Below are 24,270 nucleotides of genomic sequence, written 5' to 3' on the forward strand. Positions count from 1 at the left end.
CGACATCAAATACGAATGTGTTAATTCGGAGTCTCCAAGTCTGAGTCAATATATTATCGTTTGATCTTTTCTATTAAAACTGACTGTTGGATTTTATTCATTAAATTCCGTCTTGATTGCTGAATTCGTCAAACTGCAGAATTATTAACAATTTGTTGAAAATCCTTCTGCAAAAAACAACAATAATGGGAACGAGGAAATAGAAATGGCCACGTGTCGTTATCATGGCGAACCAACGAAGGAATCGACTCGGTTTATTGGCAAATTCTTTTGCCGCAGGAGATAACGCGGTTTGACCGTAGTATCGGATGCAGACTCGTTTTTCCGATGTCGCATACTTCGCGGCTAGTCGGTCCGGGAAACGGAGAGCTTTGGCGAGAATGCTATGTCGTAGGGGCGAAAGGTCGGGCAATAAATTTCGTCGAATTGTGACGCCCGCCTCCTACTTTCGCGACGCCATTGTGGAAAAGAATAGATAGAAGACCGTTTCAGCAGTAGGCCGTGACACATACAACGCCTATGTATGTACTCCCGGCCGTAGGCGAGCTTTAAAGCGCGATAAAACAGTGAGCACCGACAGAATTATTGTTTGAGGTCAATGAAGCGTGACTGCGAAGATATCGTGCATTTTGACAATGGAAACTTGCCCAATTAGTCTCTGAAGTGCGCGGTACTCCGAGTCGCATTTATATCTAGCAAAAGTAGTCTTTAACTACTGTTTTAGACGGGTTCAGCACTCAATTGTGACGAGGACATTTGTCGGTGAGGATAGCGCTAGAACCTGCAAGACGTAAAATTATTTCTCAAAGTGTTTGGAACATCTCTGTTTCGGGAAGTGATGTTATACTTCGTTTCGTTGGATATTGGTTAGTCAGGCAAAGATTATCGACACGAAGCAGCGCGATATTACGGCATGATACGCAGAAGAAAATTTTGGTTATAAATAAGGAACTTTGATGGAAATCTTATTATGCACCCTGGATTGGTTATAGTGTATACAGGGTATCCGGGTATCTCTGGGAAAAATTTTAATGGCCGACAGAATTATTGTTTGAGGTCAATGAAGCGTGACTGCGAAGATATCGTGCATTTTGACAATGGAAACTTGGCCAATTAGTCTCTGAAGTGTGCGGTACTCCGAGTCGCATTTATATCTAGCAAAAGTAGTCTTTAACTACTGTTTTAGACGGGTTCAGCACTCAATTGTGACGAGGACATTTGTCGGTGAAGATAGCGCAAGAACCTGCAAGACGTAAAATTATTTCTCAAAGTGTTTGGAACATCTCTGTTTCGGGAAGTGATGTTATACTTCGTTTCGTTGGGTATTGGTTAGTCAGGCAAAGTTTATTGACACGAAGCAACGCGATATTACAGCATGATACGCAGAAGAAAATTTTGGTTATAAATAAGGAACTTTGATAGAGATCTTATTATGTATCGTGGATTGATTATAGTGTATACAGGGTATCCGGGTATCTCTGGGAAAAATTTTAATGGCCGACAGAATTATTGTTTGAGGTCAATGAAGCGTGACTGCGAAGATATCGTGGATTTTGACAATGGAAACTTGGCCAATTAGTCTCTGAAGTGCGCGGTACTCCGAGTCGCATTTATATCTAGCAAAAGTAGTCTTTAACTACTGTTTTAGACGGGTTCAGCACTCAATTGTGACGAGGACATTTGTCGGTGAAGATAGCGCAAGAACCTGCAAGACGTAAAATTATTTCTCAAAGTGTTTGGAACATCTCTGTTTCGGGAAGTGATGTTATACTTCGTTTCGTTGGCCATTGGTTTGTCAGGCAAAGTTTATTGACACGAAGCAACGCGATATTACAGCATGATACGCAGAAGAAAATTTTGGTTATAAATAAGGATCTTTGATAGAGATCTTATTATGCTCCCTGGATTGGTTATAGTGTATACAGGGTATCTGGGTATCTCTGGGAAAAATTTTAATGGGAGGTTCTAGATTGCAAAATAAGATGAAAATCAAGGATACTAATTTGTTAATTGAGGCTTTTAGAGTTAAAACGATAAGGTGTATTAATGGCAGAATAGTTTATGAAAGAACAAATTATATGTAATAGAAACCGTGCTATCAAGGAAGAATGAATAAAGGCAGACAATCTCCTAGTGTATACAGGGTATCTGGGTATCTCTGGGAAAAATTTTAATGGGAGGTTCTAGATTGCAAAATAAGATGAAAATCAAGGATACTAATTTGTTAATTGAGGCTTTTAGAGTTAAAACGCTGAGGTGTATTAATGGCAGCATAGTTTATGAAAGAACAAATTATATGTAATAGAAACCGTGCTATCAAGGAAGAATGAATAAAGGCAGACAATCTCCTATAGTCGTTACAGGGACGAGAAAACATTTCTGTTACTAATGAAATGACCTCACTCCATATAACTAGGCAGCACGGATTATAAATTCGTTTCCTAACAGAGGCTTTGTTAAAAAATTACAGAAACATTACCGGCCACACAGCATATTTTCGGTAAAGAATTTTTTTCTCGAAAGTACGCAGGATTTCGGTGGTATGTCTATCCACCGGAAATGATTGTAATTGCTCCCAACTAAAAATAATTTTTTTACAATGATTTGAAATTTGTTGATGTCGAAGAAAAATTTGTCCACTTACTGAATTTTTTTCTCGAAAGTAGATAGGAATTCGAGGGTATGTCTCTTCACCAAAAATGATTGCAACTGTCCCCTGTAACTAAAAATAATTTTCCCAAAACGATGTGAATATCCCCGCCCCTCGGAAAATTTAGGCCCCTGCCCCCTGTCGATTTTTCTTAAAAATTCGTTTTTCATTTTTAATAAATTTGTTTGACGTTATACAGAAAAGTTGTGTAATACTTTTTTGTAGTTATCATGAGCACTACATCAGAAAAAAATTTTTACTAATTATTCTACTAAGATATACTACTGAATATTTGGCCACACAGTATATTTTTGGTCAAATGTTGTGTAATACTTTTTTGTAGGTGTACATGAGTTCTATTTCCAGATTAAATTTCATTGAAATATATTCACTATTGTAGGAGTTATGGTCATTTGAAATTTCGACCACGTTTATGGGGTTTTTCTAACTTTACAGTGTTAAGGAACAACTTTCCCGATATTCCTGGAATTTCTACTTATTCTTGATCAAAATATGCGTCGTTTGCCTTTTGAAACATTGAAATCCTCCCATCCGTTCAAAAGTTATGATGTTTTAAACATATGCATGAAATTTCAGGGAAATATGTCAATGTATGGTGAGATATTATATTTTCAGTACTGAATTTTTTTCTCGAAAGTGAGTACGATTTCGGGATTACGAGTATTCACCAAAAATGATTGTAATTGGCAACTGCAATCAAAAATAATTTTTCCAGAACGATTTGAAATTATTTAATTTTGTTGAAAAAGTCCAATTTTTTTCTCAAAAGTGAGAAGGATTTTGGAGGTATGTGTATTCACCAAAAATGATTGCAATTGACTCCCGCAACCAAAAATAATTTTTCTAGAATGATTAGAAACTTTTCAATTTCACCAAAAAATTTCAGCACCTTATCCATTTTTCTTAAAAATTCGTTTTTCGTTTTTAGTAATTTTGTTTGACGCCCTATAAAAAAGTTGTGTAATAGTTTTTTGTAGATATCCATGAACTCTACTTCCTTCCAAAATTTAATTTGAATATATTCACTATTGTAGGAGTTATGACTGTTTAAATATTGGACCATTCTTATGGGTTTTTTTCACTTTATGGGGTTAAGAAGCAACTTTTCAAATATTTCTCGAATTTCTACAATTTCTTAATTAAAATACGCATTATTTGCCTTTTGAAACATGAAAATCCTCCAATCCGTCCAAAAGTTATGATATTTTAAACATACGCATGACATTTCAGTGAAACATGTCAATGGATGGTCAGACATGAAATTTTTGGTAATGAATTTTTTTCTCGAAACTGCGTAAGATTTCAGGGGTATGCGTATCGATAAAAAATGATTGTAATTGCCCCCTGCAACCAAACAAATTTTTTTAGAACGATCTGAAATTTTTTAATTTCGCCGAAAAATTTCAGTACCTACACAAATTTTTTCTTCGAAAGTGCGTAGGATTTCGAGGGTATGTCTATTCACCAAAAATGGTTGTAATTGACTCCCTCAACCGACAATAATTTTTTCAGAACGTTTTGAAATTTTTTAATAACTTTTTAATGAAGCCTCAATCAGGAAAGTGATATTCTTGATTTTCGTCTTATTTTGGCTTTTAGAATCTCCCATTAAAATTTTTCCCAGGAATGTTAACTTTAACAGTTAACTTTGAATTAAAACAACTGTTTTCGTGAATGATTTTTTCTCTATTCATTCTGCGATATATTATTTCTACATTTAACTGGTTAAAATGAACATAAATAATATCATTATATTAAAAATAAGGAGTTTAGTTAGAAAATACCAAGATATTCGCAGTAATCAAACACCAGCAATTCACAGTGTACTAATAATTTTACGCAAGCTGTAGTAGGCATAATAATTGTTTATTTTCGCAGTAAGTTCGACAATAGCAACTTTTATCTAGTTTCTATTGCATAAATTAATCTTATATTATTCAATTTTGATAATTAGAACCAATAAAATCCATCTAATGTGACTAGGAAATTTCGATTGCGTTATACGAGAATGTTTATATTTTATATATATATTTTTCTCCGCAAACTAGAACTGATAGTGTTTACTATGTTAGAAAAATTCATAACAAGCATTGCGTATCGTCAGAAAAATCCCAAATGTCAGAATTTTTGTGATACGAAAAATACTGCTCCATTTCGAGACACAAATTTTAACGAAAAAAATTAAAATACATGAGCCGTTTATTTTGAAAGTGGCCTAAGTCCATTTATCTTCAAATCGAGATATTTAAAGGCTTGCGTTTCAATGAATTTAAAAATATACATATAGGATACTAATGAGTCATACTGCTTAAGTGTATCTAAGGGTGTTAAATTTATAGTTCCTATTAAAATAGTGGCAATTATTAAGCGAATAATATGCGTTTTCTTATCAAGAATGGAGTTAGGCCATTTTCAAAATTAACAACCAGATTCATTATAAAATTTGAAGGTGCCCAAGTCCATTCAACATAATTTAAGATGCTTCAAATTGAAAAAACAATACTGAATTTATTTTACATATCCTTAAAACACTTTGGAAACATAATTTATGCCATTCAAAACATTTTTTAACTACATAACGTTCAAAATTACAAACACAAATTTATTACAAAACAATTTACTACTCATCTACATTTTGTGCGTGTGAAAGGGATTTGAAGAAATCATAATGTTCCGGTGGTATATATCGTAATAGGTCAGTTATGTCCTTGAATTTTGCTGTTGTAATTTGTTTGATATTTTTATACAGTGGTGTCGATACAATATTTTCGAACTTTCTTGGTCTACCCCTACGTGGTAATAAATTCAGGACTTAAAAATTTTCATTCTCATTCATTGATGTCTTATAGAAAATTTTATACGGTTCATTTCTGACAAAACGCATCCAACATATTTTTAACCAGTTTATTGATTCTCCGTCAGAATTTTTTACCCTTTTAAAAATTGCGTCTTCGAATAATTTTGTTGATACAAAATCTTCTTGTCTCGTTTCATTTACAATAAAATTATTACCTTTCCGACACTTTTTAATAATCTTGTAATAATCTCGGGGAACGAACAGTAAATTATTATTTTTTAATGACATTTCTACCACGCGAAAATCTCTATCATTTGGTAAAAACGAATGTCCTGATATTAAAAATTTGTAATCTATGATTTCCACACTATTTTCCAAAGTTTGGACAATTTTTAACCACATTAAAGCTACTTTAATGTTTCTATTTTGCCCGGCACATATGTCACTGTAAGCTATAATGTGCCTTTCACTTCTTAAATTTTTAACATGTTTTAGGATGCATGAAACAATTTCTTGAGCACCTCTGGATGCAATAGTTTCATCCCAAACGTACATGTAAACATTAAATATCTTGATTTAAGTATAAATGGAGTTAGGCCACTTTCAAACTACACGGTTCAATTATTGAACTAACTCTGAAAACTTATGGGTCAAGAATTATCATATTTGCTCGGAATATAAGCAACCTGCAATGCTTTACTGATAAATATCATGAAGTTATACATGTAACCATGGTAACCGGAAAAAATTGAAAAATGGAGTTAGGCCACTTTCAAAATAAACGGCTCACATACAGTAGTCCCTCGTTAATGATCGTTCTTTTTCCCCTCGATATTGTTCGCGTTATCCCCGCCAATTCTTGGTACTGTATCGACGAGATAAACGTAACTAGCCTGGCCATTAAATGTTCATACATAAAACCAACGATACTTCTTCAAATACATGATAAACGAATTTCAGAAATGAGGTAGAAGAATACACAAGGATCTGATGTTGAAGCAATTAAAAATGCAATAGAAAAGAACAGACTGATGATTGCTGGGGAACGTGCTATATAAGGTGTAACGTTATTAATAAATCAACCTTCGCTATTTTAAAGTTGAGCTACTGTACGAGAATCATGCAATTTAATTTCTGAAGTATTTTAGGATCTATAGAAAGAACAAACGTTGAACGTTTCTTTCTATTTCACTCGTTCTAAGTGTTTTTTAAATTTCGTCTGCAATGTATTCAAGCCTAATAGAGATGTGGCGTCGCCTCCCATGCTCGCCACTAGAGGGGTCACGCTCTCACAAGCACTCGACTGATCATTGTATCTAGTTAACCATTAATACAATTTTCCCAAAAATTTCCCACTGTTCCCAATGATGGCAAACAGGAAAAATGTGAAATTTCATTTACGAAAATGAAGCTTAGTTTTGAATTTATGAAATCCCTCTAGGCATACAAAAAATACATAGACTATAGTTCTTGGGACACTATGAATTTGCTGTTTACAACAATTTTTCACACAACACGAAATCCACGAATTAATTATGGCGAGTATGTCAGGTGTCCTTACTGTGTATAATTCCGACTGCAAATTAAATCCAGTTGCAAGTGTAGTTCTCTTTGTACAACGGACTGCCGAAACGTTTCATGTAGATATTGCTTGTCGAATAAAGCGCCGCTGGGTACTATTCGATCAGACGCAATTGGTGTCTATGCGAGGAATTGTTTCGAGTTTGTATCAGACGACGATAGTTAGCCAGCACTTTGATTTTGACATGTATTTAACCGACAAACAGATTCGGAGATGTCGAATGGTGGCCAATAATCTTCGAGTTTCAGCTAGATCATAGGATTTTGTACGAATAACACAATGGGACAGTTCTCGCGAAGGTCGATTCATTTATCTGGCTGACAAAACAGAATTGTATAGCCGCGTAAATGGCCCGAGTAATTATTGTCGAAAAGGTAAACGCAAGTTCGAGACAGATCACAAGATAGTAAAGCTCGCGTGGTACTGCTTTTGCCTTTTGACCCATTCCCTTTTCTCCGTGCGACATTCCTCCATCTCCTTTGATCACCTAATACACAGTGGCCCTTCCCTCGTCCTTTCGTTCGTTTCACCGCCTCAAAGTCATTTAAAAAGAATTTTACCACAGTGCCAGTTTGTTTTTACGACTTTTTTTCCAACGGAGCTCGAACAAACAACAAAGTGGTTCATTCGTTATCGCTCTTAAATCAGTGCTTGGCTCATACTGTTGGTCGATCGTGCAGCTCGAGAATTCAATACATTTAACAAGGAACAAAGGTGTTGCGTACACAAATCGTTAAGCAGTGTAAAGGCGATAGCACACATAGCGACATAGCTAATGTAAAGTAACTTACTGACGCTGATACTTGTTGCGGTACAAGTTTCGATACAAACAATTGTTTTAAGCTGTAGGCAATGAAACTAGTGATGGATTGAAGCGAATAATTCATTCGATGTTGAATCGTCACTCTATTTTCCAACATTATGAGAGTTGTACACTTACACTCATTGTTAAAACAACAACGTATCATTTCGACTTCATCGAAATTTCAGAATTATAATACGAACAATCATAACAAAATATCTGCGTATTCAAATAAAAATATGCAAAATCCCGTATTCCAAGGATTTCGATGATTTTCAAATATGGTATAGAACTCGACATTTTAAACATAGTTTTTCTTATACATAGAAGCCCCGCTCGGTTTTAGTTTTCGCCATAATCGCAAAACCATGTCGATACTATTTACGTTAATGCATGTCAGCGTCAGCGGTAGTGTACTCTCTTGTTTTAGAAATATATCGGTGGTTCCCAATAGTCCAAATACTACCAAAACAATATTAGTTTTTACGAATTAAGTTAATGTTGAACTATATTTGTTTTTAATTTTGCGACATAGAATTTTACAAATATTTCCGAGATTAAATCAATTGTGAACTACTGATGTGTTTATAGAAATAGTAGATAAACGACTACCAGAAACTCGTACAAACTCAACGCAGTAGTATATACCGGCAGATTGTATATACAGGGTGTTCGGCCACCTCTAGTAAAAATTTTAATGAGCGATAGTAGAGGCCAAAATAAGACGAAAATCAAGAATACCAATTTGTTGATGGAAGCTTCGTTAAAAAGTTATTAACGTTTAAAGTGCCGCCCTTACTGAATTTTTTTCTCGAAAATGCGCAAGATTTCGGGGGTATGTCTATTCACCAAAAATGACTGTAATTGAACCCTACAACCGAAAATAATTTTTCCACAACGATTTGCAATTTTTTAATTTTTCGAATAATTAGTCACCTTCTCTATTTTTTTTCTCGAAAGTGGGCAGGATTTCGTGGGTATGTCTAATGACAAAAACTGATTGTAATTGACCCCCGCAACCGAAAATAATTTTTCCACAACGATTTGCAATTTTTTTTCTCCGTTGAAAAATTTAGGCACCTAATTGGATTTTCAGTAAGGAATTTTTTTCTCGAAAGTGCGTACAATTTCGGAGGTATGTGTAATGATAAAAAATGATTGTAATTGATCCCCGCAACCGAAAATAATTTTTTTAGAACGATTTGAAAAATTTTTTTTCGCCGAAAAATTTCAGCACCTACTCGATTTTTTTTCTCGAATGTAGATAGGATTTCGGAGGTATGTGTACTCACCAAAAATGATTGTAGTTGACCCCCGCAACCGAAAATAATTTTTCCAGAACGATTTGAAATTTTTGAATTTAATTGTTAATAACTTTTTAACGAAGCTTCCATCAACAAATTAGTATTCTTGATTTTCGTCTTATTTTGGCCTCTACTATCGCTCATTAAAATTTTTGCTAGAGGTGGCCGAACACCCTGTATATTTTGGAAACTATAGCTATGCAACGGTTAAATGCATTTAAAAAATTTGTTTAGAATGTCGGGTGAAATATATTTGAAAATCATCGAAATAGGTGAGGTGTCCCCTAATTATCGCAACAAGTTCTTCGAATGCGGAATTCCCCCCTAGACTCCCAGTAGACCCCTAAAGACAGTGCCAACGTGTCGATACCCTTTGTATTAATACAGGGTGTTCGGCCATCGCTGGGTAAAATTTTAATACGAGATTCTAGAGGCCAAAATAAGACCAAAATCAAGAATACCAATTTGTTAATTGAGGTTTCATTAAAAAGTTATTAACGTTCAAAGTTCCGCATGTAGAACGGCAATTTGCCAACCTATTTGTATTTTTTTCTCGAAAGTGCGTAAGAATTCGGGGGTATATCTGTTGACCAAAAATGTTTGTAATTGACCCCTGCATCCGACAATAATTTTTTCAGAATTATTTGAAGTATTTTAATTTCGCCGAAAAGTTTGTCTTTCTATTCGAATTTTTTTCTCGAAAGTGCGTAGGATTTCGTGAGTATGACTCTTAACCGAAAATGATTGTAATTGTCTCTCGCATACGAAAATAATTTTTTCAGGATGATTTGAATTATTTTAATTTCGCCGAAAAATTTGTCTTCCAATTCGAATTTTTTTCTCGAAAGTGCGTAGGATTTCGAGGGTATGGTTCTTAACCAAAAATGATTGTAATTGAACCCCGCATCCGACAATAATTTTTTCAGAATAATTTGAAGTATTCTAATTTCGCCGAAAAATTTGTTGTCCTATTCGAATTTTTTTCTCGAAAGTGCGTAGGAATTCGGGGGTATGTCTCTTAACCAAAAATGTTTGTAATTGACCCACGCATCCGAAAATAATTTTTCCAAAATGATTTGAAGTACTTTAATTTCGCCGAAAAATTTGTCTTCCAATTCGAATTTTTTTCTCGAAAGTGCGTAGGATTTCGAGGGTATGGTTCTTAACCAAAAATGATTGTAATTGAACCCCGCATCCGAAAATAATTTTTCCAGAATCATTTGAAGTATTTTAATTTCGCCGAAAAATTTGTCTTTCTATTCGAATTTTTTTCTCGAAAGTGCGTAGGATTTCGGGGGTATGTCTCTTAACCAAAAATGTTTGTAATTGACCCACGCATCCGAAAATAATTTTTCCAAAATGATTTGAAGTACTTTAATTTCGCCGAAAAATTTGTCTTCCAATTCGAATTTTTTTCTCGAAAGTGCGTAGGATTTCGAGGGTATGGTTCTTAACCAAAAATGATTGTAATTGAACCCCGCATCCGAAAATAATTTTTCCAGAATCATTTGAAGTATTTTAATTTCGCCGAAAAATTTGTCTTTCTATTCGAATTTTTTTCTCGAAAGTGCGTAGGATTTCGAGGGTATGTCTCTTAACCAAAAATGATTGTAATTGAACCCCGCATCCGAAAATAATTTTTCCAGAATCATTTGAAGTATTTTAATTTCGCCGAAAAATTTGTCTTTCTATTCGAATTTTTTTCTCGAAAGTGCGTAGGAATTCGGGGGTATGTCTCTTAACCAAAAATGTTTGTAATTGACCCACGCATCCGAAAATAATTTTTCCAAAATGATTTGAAGTACTTTAATTTCGCCGAAAAATTTGTCTTCCAATTCGAATTTTTTTCTCGAAAGTGCGTAGGATTTCGAGGGTATGGTTCTTAACCAAAAATGATTGTAATTGAACCCTGCATCCGAAAATAATTTTTCCAGAATCATTTGAAGTATTTTAATTTCGCCGAAAAATTTGTCTTTCTATTTGAATTTTTTTCTCGAAAGTGCGTAGGATTTCGAGGGTATGTCTCTTAACCAAAAATGATTGTAATTGACCCTCGCATCTGAAAATAATTTTTCCAGAATGATTTAAAATGTTTTTTTTTCATCGAAAAGTATCAATAGAATGTTCAGACACATTTTCGGTAATGAATTTTTTCCTCGAAAATGCGTAGGAATTCGGGAGTATGTCTATTCGCGAGAAATGGTTGTAATTGACCCCTGCTACCGAAAATAATTTTTCCGCTAATGATTTGAAATTTTATAATTTCATTTTTGACTAACTTTTTAACGAAGCTTCAATCAGCAAATTGGTATTTTTGATTTTCGTCTTATTTTGGCTTGTACAATCTCCCATTAAAAGTTCTTTTCCCAAGGGTGGTCGAACACCCTGTATAGAGTATATCCAATTACTGATTGTAAGCTAGCTATAACTGTCTTCTAAACGAGGTTGCAACAAAATGATGTGTATTTCTGTAAAGATTTTTTCACAGATGGATCAGTGGTACATTTGCAAATTGCAGTGACACTTTTTCTTAAACGAAGCTTATTAATTTTTGTACATACAATCAATTCCTTGAACAATATTGTGCATGAAAAGTTCTGTTGTATAATATTATAACATTACTTAAGACCTTGTAACTTTAGAAATTGTTTAAATTTAAATATTTAGTTTTAACTACATATTCCTTCAATTTAAAAAAAAAATCGTGAAATGATGAAGAATTTTTTAATTTTGATTCGATGGAAACTTTGAAAAAAATTACATTTTTTTAAATTTTATGATTTTTCAATATATTAACACTAGAACTACCGACGATCATAGTGAATTTATTTGTACCAAAGAAATTAAAACGATAGATACATGAAAAAATATATGATGCAATGGAAATAAATGTATATTCATTCTCTTAAATAGAAAATTACAGTAAACTTTCAAAAGTTCAGTCGAATAAATTTTTTACAAGTCTTATTAGAAATTACGAATGGGTCATTTTGACTGCTTTGGTAATTCTAGTAAGAATGTGTAGTTAAAAGGAAATTTTGACAAGTAATTTTTACACGCAGAGTGACTCAAAGATCGATGCATGCAAAGAAAGTCAATAAATGCATAAATTAGTGAGCATTTTCCGTTTTGTTTTTGTGACTCTATATATTCAATCTGAAATATATAATTGAGAATTTAATACATTTATGTACAGTAACTTTAAGAAACGAATAATAGGGAAAGCTCATGAAAATTTAGATTGCTTCTTATTGACCTGAGTAAAAGTTCAAATTATTATGATCGCCTCAAAATTATCAGAAAGGTGATTGAATAGGAATGGATTTAGAAATACACTAAAAATGAAAGTTTTTTTACTTGAAAATATATTAATATATTTTTAATACTATATAACAAGGGTTTTTAAATTTGTTCAAATTATTAAAAATTTTCAAATGCATATTAATATTTTGTCATGCTACCCATATTATTTTTTCTATAATGTACTTTTATTCCTTCATCATAATGTCATACTGATATAAATATGTCACATCCACCAGTTGTTGTTTATTTATTGATCACGTGATATGTGCGCAAACAATTACTTAACAATACATAATACACCAAGATTAAAATAGGAGAATACATACTAAACTAGGGGAACATATGTGAGCAAAAACATGCTCGTAAATCATCAATATTAAATCACGCTGTTGGAAATGGACAACCGCAGCACAAATTGACAGCTTCTCATAAATACATACGTCACACTAACACTGGTGATACAGAACAACGTTATCGTTATATCAAAATATAGTCAATTTATCTATCTTTAAAAATCTTCTATAATATTGCGATATATTTGTAATACGTTTTCTCCAAATTACTTTCTTATCACTTATTTTTTAAGAAACTTTACAAATATTTTGAAAGCAAAGCTACTTTATTTTCAACATATTTCTTAATTTCTGCTTGTTGTTCGCAAAATAATTGCAAAATTTGAGAAAGCGAATATGCAGATTAAGACTAAACGACACGAACCTGTCGCTATCCACGTTGCACCTAATCAAACGTCGCGTCTCGAAAAGTATGACAATTTCTGACCCGGAGTTTCAATTTTCCTTCCGGAACGTTGATTACGGTCTGGTTCATTTTACTGGGTCCCCTGTGCGATACCGTGTTTCTAACTTTTTTCATTCGAACAGGATTTCTAGTTCGAACGAGAAGGAGCACGGACCAATCTTTATTGGAACGAAATTCCACCGGTTGGAACAAAGGGAAGTCGAGTCGCTCCAATATGTTGGCGATTCTAAGCCACCGTCGAGATACAATAAGAACGACGACTCGCCGACCGTTGGTATGTTTGCGTGTGTGTGCTCTATCCTTAACGTCGCGCTATGACTTTTTTATTGTTTTCGTCGATAGTGCCTTGGCTATTCGTCTTCGGTGCTAAAGTTGTTTTTCGAGCGCACCGCGACTGCATTCGAATTTTCTGTTTAAGAGTTCGGGAGGAATGCAAACTGCAATCCGACGAACAGTAATTACCATATTTCTTCCACGTCCGTGAAAATACGAGACATCCGTAATGCTTCATTTCCGTTCGGCGCTGAAAGAAAATAGTACTTCCAGCAGGAAGAAGAATTAACTTCTTCTCGCGGCGATAACTTCGCCGTTATTCTAAAAATTCCACGAACTCGGTCTTCCTACGAGTTTGATATATTTTTGTAGGACGCGGTCGTTCGTTAAGGCTACTTTAATTGCACCGTGATACATAGTTGGACGCTACTAGCGAGCATTTTTTCGGTTAGTAGGAAAGGAGAATAAAGTTGGAGAAACTGGTTCGTTCTTCAACGTCCACCAAACGGTGTAGGGGCATTTGACAAGGGAACATCGCGAACTACAGTATTTTCTCTATATAAGCTCGGAACTCGTTCACGATACAGGCAAAAATATAATATATAATCTCCTGCAAACATCCTTAACACTAAACCTACCGACATTTCATGTATACCTAATCCTACCATGAGCGGTCAAATGACCGCTTCAAAAAATTTCCTTGAAAATATTATAAATCGGTGCTCTTCCGCGATTAGACCCTTCTTTTATTTTTTGCCAAACAGTTCCGTCCATAGCAGTTTCAATTCCTTCCTCATTTTCACTTTCGGAACTAACTATAAATCTCTTTCTTTTTTGTCCTCTTCGTATATTCAAAATATTCTCTTCGTCCGTATCGCTGTCAAATAAGTCACAATTATTTTCTGCTGTATCATCATCAAAATCGGAAACTTCTTGGTCATCTTCAGAACAATCCTCGTCGATATTATTTATTTTGTCTAATAAATTGATATTCTTCGAATGTCTTGACATTTTTGGGGATGAATATACAAATGATAAAGTAAAAAGTAAAAACTAAAATATAAAAATATAAATCAAACGGGGCAAAAACATTGAGACCAGAAATAAAAAAAAAATTGTAAATCATACCTCAAAATATTGTTAGCTCTGTTGACTTTGTCGAAACTATCACTTATACCACGTTATAATTTCTATAATACACTTTGAAATTTTGATGCTCCCTGTTCGGATCGCAAGACCGTATTGTCGTATGAAGAACGCTATGCATTTGTTCCAATCGCGCGTTTGTCTACACTGTAGATCCACAATTACCTTGTACACTCGTAAAACAATTTCAGGAGTGCGCTTTCCGAAGAATATAGTCGTAAATAACATGAATTTTTCAAATGGTCAAATGACCGTTCGTGGTAGACTAGATATGCTATAAATTTTTTTCGGAAAGTAAACAATAATGAAAGTTGTGAATATTGAAAAATGGGTTGTATGTATATTATAGGAAAAGTCAATAAGCTACATGGTGATACAGTAACGTTGTATACGAGAAATTCTAAACGAAATTTCAAAAACGGTCATTTGACCGCGCATGGTAGGTTTAGTGTTAAGGGGCCTTTCTACCTTGTGGGATTTAAAAAATCGAATTTTTTTTTGCATTGTCTTTTAGTATGTAGTCTCGAAAATATATCTACCAAATATTAAATTGAAACTCGGAAACCTAACGAAGTTATAGCCTGCTGTAATGTACCACGCGCAGGGATATATAACTGGACGTAAAACTTTAAGTTGCCTTTCTAATTTGTGGGATTTTAAAACCCGAATTTTTTTTTGCAATGTCTTTTAGTATGTAGTCTCGAAAATATATCTACCAAATATTAAATTGAAACTCGGAAAACTAACGAAGTTATAGCCTGCTGTAATGTATCACGCGCAGGGATATATAACTGGACGTAAAACTTTAAGTTGCCTTTCTACTTTGTGGGATTAAAATAATCGAATTTTTTTTGCATTGTCTTTTAGTATGTAGTCTCGAAAATATATTTACCAAATATTAAATTGAAACTCGGAAAACTAACGAAGTTATAGCCTGCTGTAATGTATCACGTGCAGGGATATATAACTGGACGTAAAACTTTAAGTTACCTTTCTACTTTGTGGGATTAAAATAATCGAATTTTTTTTGCATTGTCTTTTAGTATGTAGTCTCGAAAATATATCTACCAAATATTAAATTGAAATTCGGAAAACTAACGAATTTACAGCCTGCTGTAATGTACCACGCGCAGGGATATATAACTGGACGTAAAACTTTAAGTTGCCTTTCTAATTTGTGGGATTTTAAAACCCGAATTTTTTTTGCATTGCCTTTTAGTATGTAGTCTCGAAAATATATTTACCAAATATTAAATTGAAATTCGGAAAACTAACGAAGTTATAGCCTGCTGTAGTGTACCGCGCGTAGGTATAACAACTGGACGTGAAACTTTAAAGTTGTTTTTCTCGAAACTACATTTTCGGCACTGTGTATGTGATAACAGAAAAACTATTCAAGATATCAACAGGAAATTTATACAGTATCTTCAGAACTAGTCTCCCTATAGCATGAACTAGTATAATTGCCATATCTGCAATACTTTTTCTTTTATTAACAAAAAGGCAGTCGAATATATGAAAATATTCAGCATTTCTTCGTAAAATAGCTGCCATTTTGCCATTTGTTGTTCTTTTGAAAAGATCCTAGTTCAGGCTATAACCACACTCATCTATATTAAGAATATCGTTGGTTTTTGGATTTCGGATAACTTGTTCGCAAGATATCACATACGCAGTCGGGCGCCGTTCCTAAAAACTGTTGTTTGTTGATCAACAAAAACAGCGTAATCAATAGATATTATACGTTGCAAAAATTCGTAAATATAGCTAAATATATAATAAATGTATCTACGAAATACGGAATTAATCGCTCTTTAATAGCCCGCAAAAAAAAATCACAAATAAACATGTATTCTGCGTGCCTACAAGGTAGAATGGCCCCTTAAAACCATCTTCAGGAATGGTCCAACAAATCAGGTCTCAAATTATCTCTCCAAAAAACACAATGCATCCTCTTCACCAAAAAAACAAAAAACCAGACTCAACTAAAACTAACTTTGGGAGAAACTGAACTAAAATTTGTGGATCACATTAGACTTCTAGGACTCATCCTGGGCAAGAAACTGACGTGGGTCCCACACATGCGATACCTAAGAAACTCCTGCACGAAAAGACTAAATATAATTAAAGTACTAGCCAACAATAGCTGGGGGGCTGACCAGGAAATACTGTTACAAACATACCGAGCGTTGATACGAGCAAAAATTGACTACGGTTCAACTGTCTTCAACTCAGCAAAGAAACGTACTTTAAAAATAATCGATCCAATTCACCATACGGCACTGAGAATTTCTACGGGCGCATACCACACCTGCCCAATAACTAGCATTCTGTTCGAGGCCAATGAAATGGACCTCGAACAAAGAAGAAAATACTTAACACTCAAATACGCCTAAAAAATTTCCGCCACTCCGAACAACCCGACCTTCAACCGTATCTTCTCTGAAAGATTCAATGAATTATACTCCAAAAAACCAAAGCTCCCACTACCGCTCCGTATCAAACTCAACAAAATCTTGAAACCTCCCATCGAATGGACACCTACCATTGAACGCAAACAAAGTAAAATAGCTCCTTGGACTATTAAGATACCACCCATCAACTTCAACCTAGTGTACCTGCAAAAAAATCAAATAGACCTAACAACACATAAAACCAAATTCCTAAATCTAAAAAACAGCTTCTCCCGCTGTAACCAAATCTACACCGACGCTTCCAAATCCGATTTAGGAGCAGGATACAGCATCGTCACCGAAAATATGACAATAAAACAAAGTCTCCCCAAATTGGTTTCAATCTTTACCACTGAGGCATATGCAATACTTGAAACCCTGAAACATGCCAGCATCAACAACCTTAAAAACGGTGCCATTTTTTCGGACTCGATGAGCGTGATAAAAGCCCTAGAAACCTCAAACAGCAACAATAGCCATGAGATCATAACAAAAATACAGGAAGCATACATAGAATTAGACAATAATTGCAACAGCGACATAAATATTATTTGGATTCCCTCACATCAAGGCATAACGGGAAACGAGGAAGCAGACGCGGCAGCAAAAGAAGCAACAACCCTATCACCAATCGAAACTACCGTTCCGATACCGTATCAAGACCTCATAAACCATATGAAAAAAACTACAAAAGAAGAATGGAACAGAATGTGGACCACAACAAAAAGGTCAAAAATACACGATATAATACAAAACTTCTACCAACCAATTTCTACCTGCAATTTAAATAGGAAAGAAAAGTCCATAATGTCTCGACTAAGGTCAGGCCACACAAAGATAACGCATGAACATCTAATAAAAAAAGCCGATCAACCTTACTGCAGCTACTGCCCCACTGAAACCCTCACAGTAGACCACATTCTATACCAGTGCAGAAGAACCGAACCCCAATGACAGAAATATGGTATAAAACCGGGCACAGCCCTTACAGCTGAGGCCCACATAAGTGACACTATAAAATTTCTCAAAGAAACAAACATGTATAAATATTGATTTTTTTTTATTTGATCTTGAAATCAGAATTAAAGAATGTAATAGAGCTTAACAATTTAAAAACATATCCTTAAACTTTTATTTTGAAATGGGGAGAATAGCAAAGTTATAAAACGTTTTCAAAATTTCATTTAAGTTTCAACACGTTTCTCTCAAAATCTTATTTCTCAGGATTGTCGACAAGATATCTAGAAAATTTCAGAATCGTTTTGTCTAAAATTTTATATAGATATCAGTTTATAGTCCCTGCCAAATTCGCGCTGATATTTTCAAATCCTGATATTTATTAACGCTTCCCAAGATATAAAAAAAAGAATTGGAGCAGTATCGAAATTCTTCTCTAAAATACCGCAATTTCTTTATATTACATTTTTTATATTCCATTTTTTATTTTTTATTTTGATAGAAGCTATAGCCACATTCATATAGTTTAATAATTTATTTGTTTTATTAGTTTCCTATGTATGAAACTACATTGATCATGTCGACGGTAAAAATACTTTTGTTTAAACAGCCGATGCATAGCTCGAAATACCTGTGATATTTATTACAGCACGATAAAAAACAGTCTGACCGTACATCTAAAAGACAATAAATGTGTCTATAAAATTTTATACGCGTATTTCTTTTCATTAAAAAAAGTTCTTAAAGAAATTGTATAATTCGTACCAATGTTTTTAAATTTTCCTATTAAACTGTTCTATTCATATTCAGAAAAGACCATTATTTCTCTGATTACGGATTTTCTGTAGTGCACATTTCCAATAACCACAATATACTATTATACTATTCCATTAGTTCAATAATTCTTGCTATTCATTTCTAATCACATCTGACTCAACACAATTTCATTCTCGTTGTTTTTTAAATATAAATTTCTCGCTACTTTAAAACTGTGTTAATTGTAGCTAAAAAAATTATAAGAATAAAAAATGAAATATACTCTTTCTGTGAGATGATTATGAAATAAATACAATAAAATGAATAGATTTTACTATTCTGTTTTACACGAGAACACTTGTAATACCATATATTGAATATAAACGATGCTTCAATTTATTTCACAATTTTGTAATTGCATATGAGAGGAATGATCTTAAATTTGCGATCAAATGTAACAGAAGATTCTTTATTTCTTGCACATTTATAATCGGCTTATTCATAGCTTCAATTGCTTTCATTTGAACCACAATTTGTTAATGATTCAACGTAACCAACAGTTGGATCCTTTTGCAAAGCCACGTTAGCGGCTTGAATTCCCGGGAATCACGGATCTACATACACATGGAATCGCATATAAATATTCAAGTGGAATCGAATCAAGATGCGCAGCGAACCGTACAAGCATACGATCTGTATCTCTATGCAACATTTGTTATTCCCATTTCATTTCGAATGAATGTCGATGGGTAATAATTTCTTCTTGTGCTACAATTTTCTCTATTTTTGTCCAGAATCGACGCAAACATTTTCAATTCTCTACCACGATCTACCAATTAGAAATCATTTTGTACAATGGGAATGTTTCCAATGGGAAATTGTTTTTGCAAATGCTGCTCGTGGTCGTTGCGTATTGCACAGCCACTCTGTGCTCCTAACCTGTACCTTAACCCTCGGAAGTTGTTGCTTTTTTCTTTTTTTTTTTCCTAAAGCATTTAGTAACTGGAAATGGGAAATGAATTTTTTTACGCCAGTTAACGTTGTTGGTATGATAAAGAGGAACCATAATGATATCCCAGCCATGTTTATATCCTCGTGAAATTCTTCTATGAGTATGATGGGTTTATTAAGATACTTTATGTTTTGAATTATGACCAAATAATTAAACTTTTACGACTGGCGTATATTATCGTCAATTAGGAAAGTTACAGGAATCAATTAGTGCAAAACGTCCATGAATATTGACTAGAAACAAAGTGATGTTTCATTTTATCAACTTCAGATTACACGTAACAAAATATGATACAAGCAAGTGATGTAAACTTGATTGGGAAATATGTAACTTCATTTGCTGTTGAGGATTCTTAACGAACATTAACATCATGGTGTTTACAATCTGGACGTGACTCACGGCTATTTTCGAGGATCAGAATTTAGAAACATTTCGTTGGCAAATTACATTACAGACGTTTGAGGAATCTCCAAACTTCACACGGGATTTGGAATTGTTTTGGTCTCGAAGCACTATGCCCACGTGCTATGTACTGCACAGACCGTGCGTATCACACAGTTCCTTTTTCTGTTTTATTGAATGCTGTGTAACCCTCTACAGGATTATTAGCAACGCATATAAATGCGTAATACAATTAGGCTATATACCTACAATGAGATTATCTGAATACACTTATCGATAACAAATTATAAATTACAGAAAATCAGCAACTGATTTAGATTAAATATATATACAATGCTTCTCTAGGAACTTGAAAATGACCATTAGCGAGGAGATACTTGGTCGAAAAAGAAAAGTGTTAACCGTGTAAGGGGGGAAAAAATTTAATGAACATAGTTTGGCAATCATTTCACTTCTGCCAACCTCAAACTGTGGGCATTGCCGGATAATATGATTAGGCTCCTGTTCAGGATAGCCGCAGTCACATTTGGGGTCAGAGGCAAGGTTGATTTTATAAAGAGAGGAGGCCAATTGGATATGGTTAGCACGCAATCTGTTAACAAAGGTAATAAATTTTCTGGGAAGAGATTTGTGTGTGAACCATGGGACAGACAGATAATTATAATACCTTTCGAAATATTGTGAGCCTCTGTAAGTGGCCTGTACAAGTAAACAGCTTTCAGTTTTGGACTTAGCCGACCTTCTAAAGTTCTGAGAGAAGTCCGAGTGTGGGACGAAAATGTCACGTCGAGCAGGAAAACTAGCAGCCTCCTTTGCCAGTTTATCTACTTCCTCGTTAAAACATATACCAGAGTGAGCCGGAATCCAATAAATGGAAATTTGTTTGCCACGAAGGAAAAGATTATGAAGAATTACTTTGATATCACTAAGAACGGGATTTATTTTAACGCCAAAGTAAGGGTTGGAGATTGAGAGCAGTGCACTAAGACAATCTAAATAGATAAAGATATTATTATACGAGTGCATAGAAGCAAGTTCCAGGGAGTTTTTAATTGCTATGCTCTCTGTAGTAAAAGATGAAGTGAATTTATTTAAACCTAAACGAGATGAAGCGTTCAGTTCAGGAGAAAGGAACGCAGCACCGACTCGTTCCTGATCATGATCCCGACTTCCATCAGCAAAGAAAGAAATGGAGTCGAGTGGTTTGGAGTTCCAGTGGAAGTTGTTGCTTCTGATACGCAAAAATTTCCATGTTTCTTACTTTTCGGGCCTGCCGTTCCGAGCTAGACCATTGCTATCGGTTTCAACAGACGGAGTCAAACAGCGCAACAATAGGACCGCTTTTATGACTTGCCACTTATTGGGAATTCCAACAGTTATTAGTAGACTGCGGATCTTTATGCAAATTCATATTTTTATTAATACAATTAATGAAATCGGAGCTTTCTAGAGGGTTGTCTCAACCCCTAAATATAATAATTCGTATCTTTATATATTTTTTATATTTTTGCATCAACTTAAAGAAAACCACACCAACAGAAAGCTACACAACCTACTGGGATTCATCAAAGAAACAAAATTAATTGACAAAATATAAGGAAAAAACCACCCGACCGACGCCGCTAATAACCTCGCAGTGGATGCGGTGTAAATAAGCTAGCAAATAAAAAAAAAAAAAAAAAAATAAGTGCATTTTGTAGTTTTTTGAGAATTAAAATTTCTCATAAATGCATAGACATCCGCAGTCTAGTTATTAGCATACCCCTCATTTAGTTAATGTTATTTTAAATTACTGAATTAGCTATTTGGCAAGTACCTCATGGTACAAAGAAAATTGCCGTATTATAAACCTGTTAAGCACCGTACTTTGGGACCATACCTGCCCCTTGGGACCGCGGACACCCACCCCTGTACCACCCTTAGTGGGCAGGATTTCGAATATCTGAGGACTGGCCCACGAGGGATGGACAGGGGTTTGATTGGATACACAAGCTCTCCACCTATTTTGGAATCTGTATATATTCGTGGGGCATAGGACTTTCCAGATTAGAACACTCCAAGAACAGTCAGAACATCTTAAGAACTCCATAAGAATCGAACCAAGAACATTGAAAATTAAACTGTTAATACATATGCATATAATCGTAAATAAATTCAAGTATTTGTAAATAGTATTGAACTTTCTATTTACTAAATAAAACGGCTCCACGAACATAGTGGGAGCCTACACGTCTCCGCCGAAAATCAGTAAATTTCCAAGCGTTATATCTTGAAAACTAATAAAAATCGGGTAAATAAATTGCAGGTTAATGAATTCGTCTTGAAAAACACTATCGTATGAACCAAAAAAAAAATATATAGTTCGATTTGAAAAACAAAACTTCACCATCGTATCTTTGAAATTAATAATATAAACAAAATTCTCGTTTACGCCAAAATAAAGATCCTATTTTATCCTGCATTTTTCGTATAAACAATTTTTTCGTATCATCAATAGTTATTGAAATATCGCAGCTGTCACACTTTAGTGTGGACACCCTGTACATTATTTGTCGTTGGTCGTCATGATTATAATATAAGAATACCTGCATTTTTTGATATAATGGCAGTCATTTTTCCAATAATAATAATAATAATAAAGAATAAAGTTTAATATTTTATCTCCAACTCAACCCGAGGTAAATTCAGACATAAAATTATTTTTGCAAATATCTCGAAAACGAAGGGCGGTAACATGTATAAAGTAGAAATCTTCATAACAGTGACCTTGACAACATATTTCAAGGTGATCGAAATTGGCGAGGAATCGCTAAAGTAAATAATTACCGTATTTGGCCGGACACCCTGTATATTTACATCAAAATCCCTGACTCGAAGCGCTGAAAGTGATGGATGGGACGTGAACCAAATATAATTTTAACTTTAATAATAAACTGGTTTTTCGTAATTTTAGATTAATACTAGCGGTCGATGAAGAGTCTCGTTTGTTGACTTGGGTCTGTCAGTGGCTGCCAGACTACTAGGGTTAATTACATCCGCTCTAGCGCGGTTCATTGGTCCGTGGAAAGGGTTGACTCGGTGGAATGGAAGAATTACTTGCTGACAGGCCAGTGCAAAATATGGCGGCGCGCGAAGCTCTGGTAATTAATAACTCCGTTCCCTGTCCATACAAGGATTAATAACCGCCCTTGATGGACACAACGGCACGGAACTCGGTACCAATTATCGTCCCGGAAAACGACACAGTGCCGTTCGTATTACGGCTATTTGTCTCGTGTTGATTTCACGTAACTCGTCTCGGCGTTAACTGATAAACTTCCGGGAAAGTTAATCCTACAGGCCGACGTATTCCGAGCGTTTGCCCTCAGCCAGATAATCTCGTTGAATCTCGATAGAGAATACAGATTGCTCCCGCCGCGACGGATTCCAATTAAAACTTAAACAGTTCTAATCGGGATCGAATTAACATCCGCATGGGTAATCAATCGATGCATTTACCGTACACCAATTACTTCCAGCAGTCTGCCGGGCTTGATTTATTTTTACAGCCGGTTCTTCTTCGTTAAATCCCAGAAACAGCATCGACGGAAGGCTCCGAGCGCTCGTCCACGGCGATCGACGATTTCGAAATCACGAAACGATCCGCTTTAGTTTCGCGCGTCTGGCCAAGCCACGCCATCATTTCCTGACATTATCGCGCGTAAACGCGAATCACTGACATTAATTTTAGGCAGCGGAGGTTAGCTCGATCGAGGTTCTCTAATCAAAGCACGAGCAATTAACGTAAACAGTGGAGATTGAGGGTACTAAATCAGATCAGATGTTGGGTAATGCATCATTTAACATAGCACTGCTGCAGTAATTCTCTTCGGTTGTTATCCGTGATTTTGTCTTTCCAGGTGGACAAACAGCTCGGGGTACACGAGGAATTATGTTTCCCTCGGCGTTCGTTTGAAACTGTTAAAATTATTAAGGTCCGACCTATTCCGAACTCCTGGATTCAATTACGTAATCAAATACTGACGAACTTTCTTCTTCCAATTTAACTTCCTA

The 24,270-nt window shown here is 34.8% G+C and overlaps 1 protein-coding gene across 1 annotated transcript; it reads right to left on the minus strand.

Annotated features, from left to right (window-relative positions):
* Positions 1–14,178: 14,178 nt before the first annotated feature.
* On the minus strand, positions 14,179–14,502 carry LOC122399666. Its single transcript, XM_043400507.1, has one exon. It carries the CDS (start codon positions 14,500–14,502, stop codon positions 14,179–14,181), a length of 324 nt encoding a protein of 107 aa, XP_043256442.1.
* Between the last annotated feature and the right edge of the window lie 9,768 nt (positions 14,503–24,270).

Source organism: Colletes gigas, unplaced genomic scaffold (assembly GCF_013123115.1).
Source record: "Colletes gigas isolate AHSC1104 unplaced genomic scaffold, ASM1312311v1 Colletes_gigas_Sc00014, whole genome shotgun sequence".
NCBI lineage: Eukaryota > Metazoa > Arthropoda > Insecta > Hymenoptera > Colletidae > Colletes > Colletes gigas.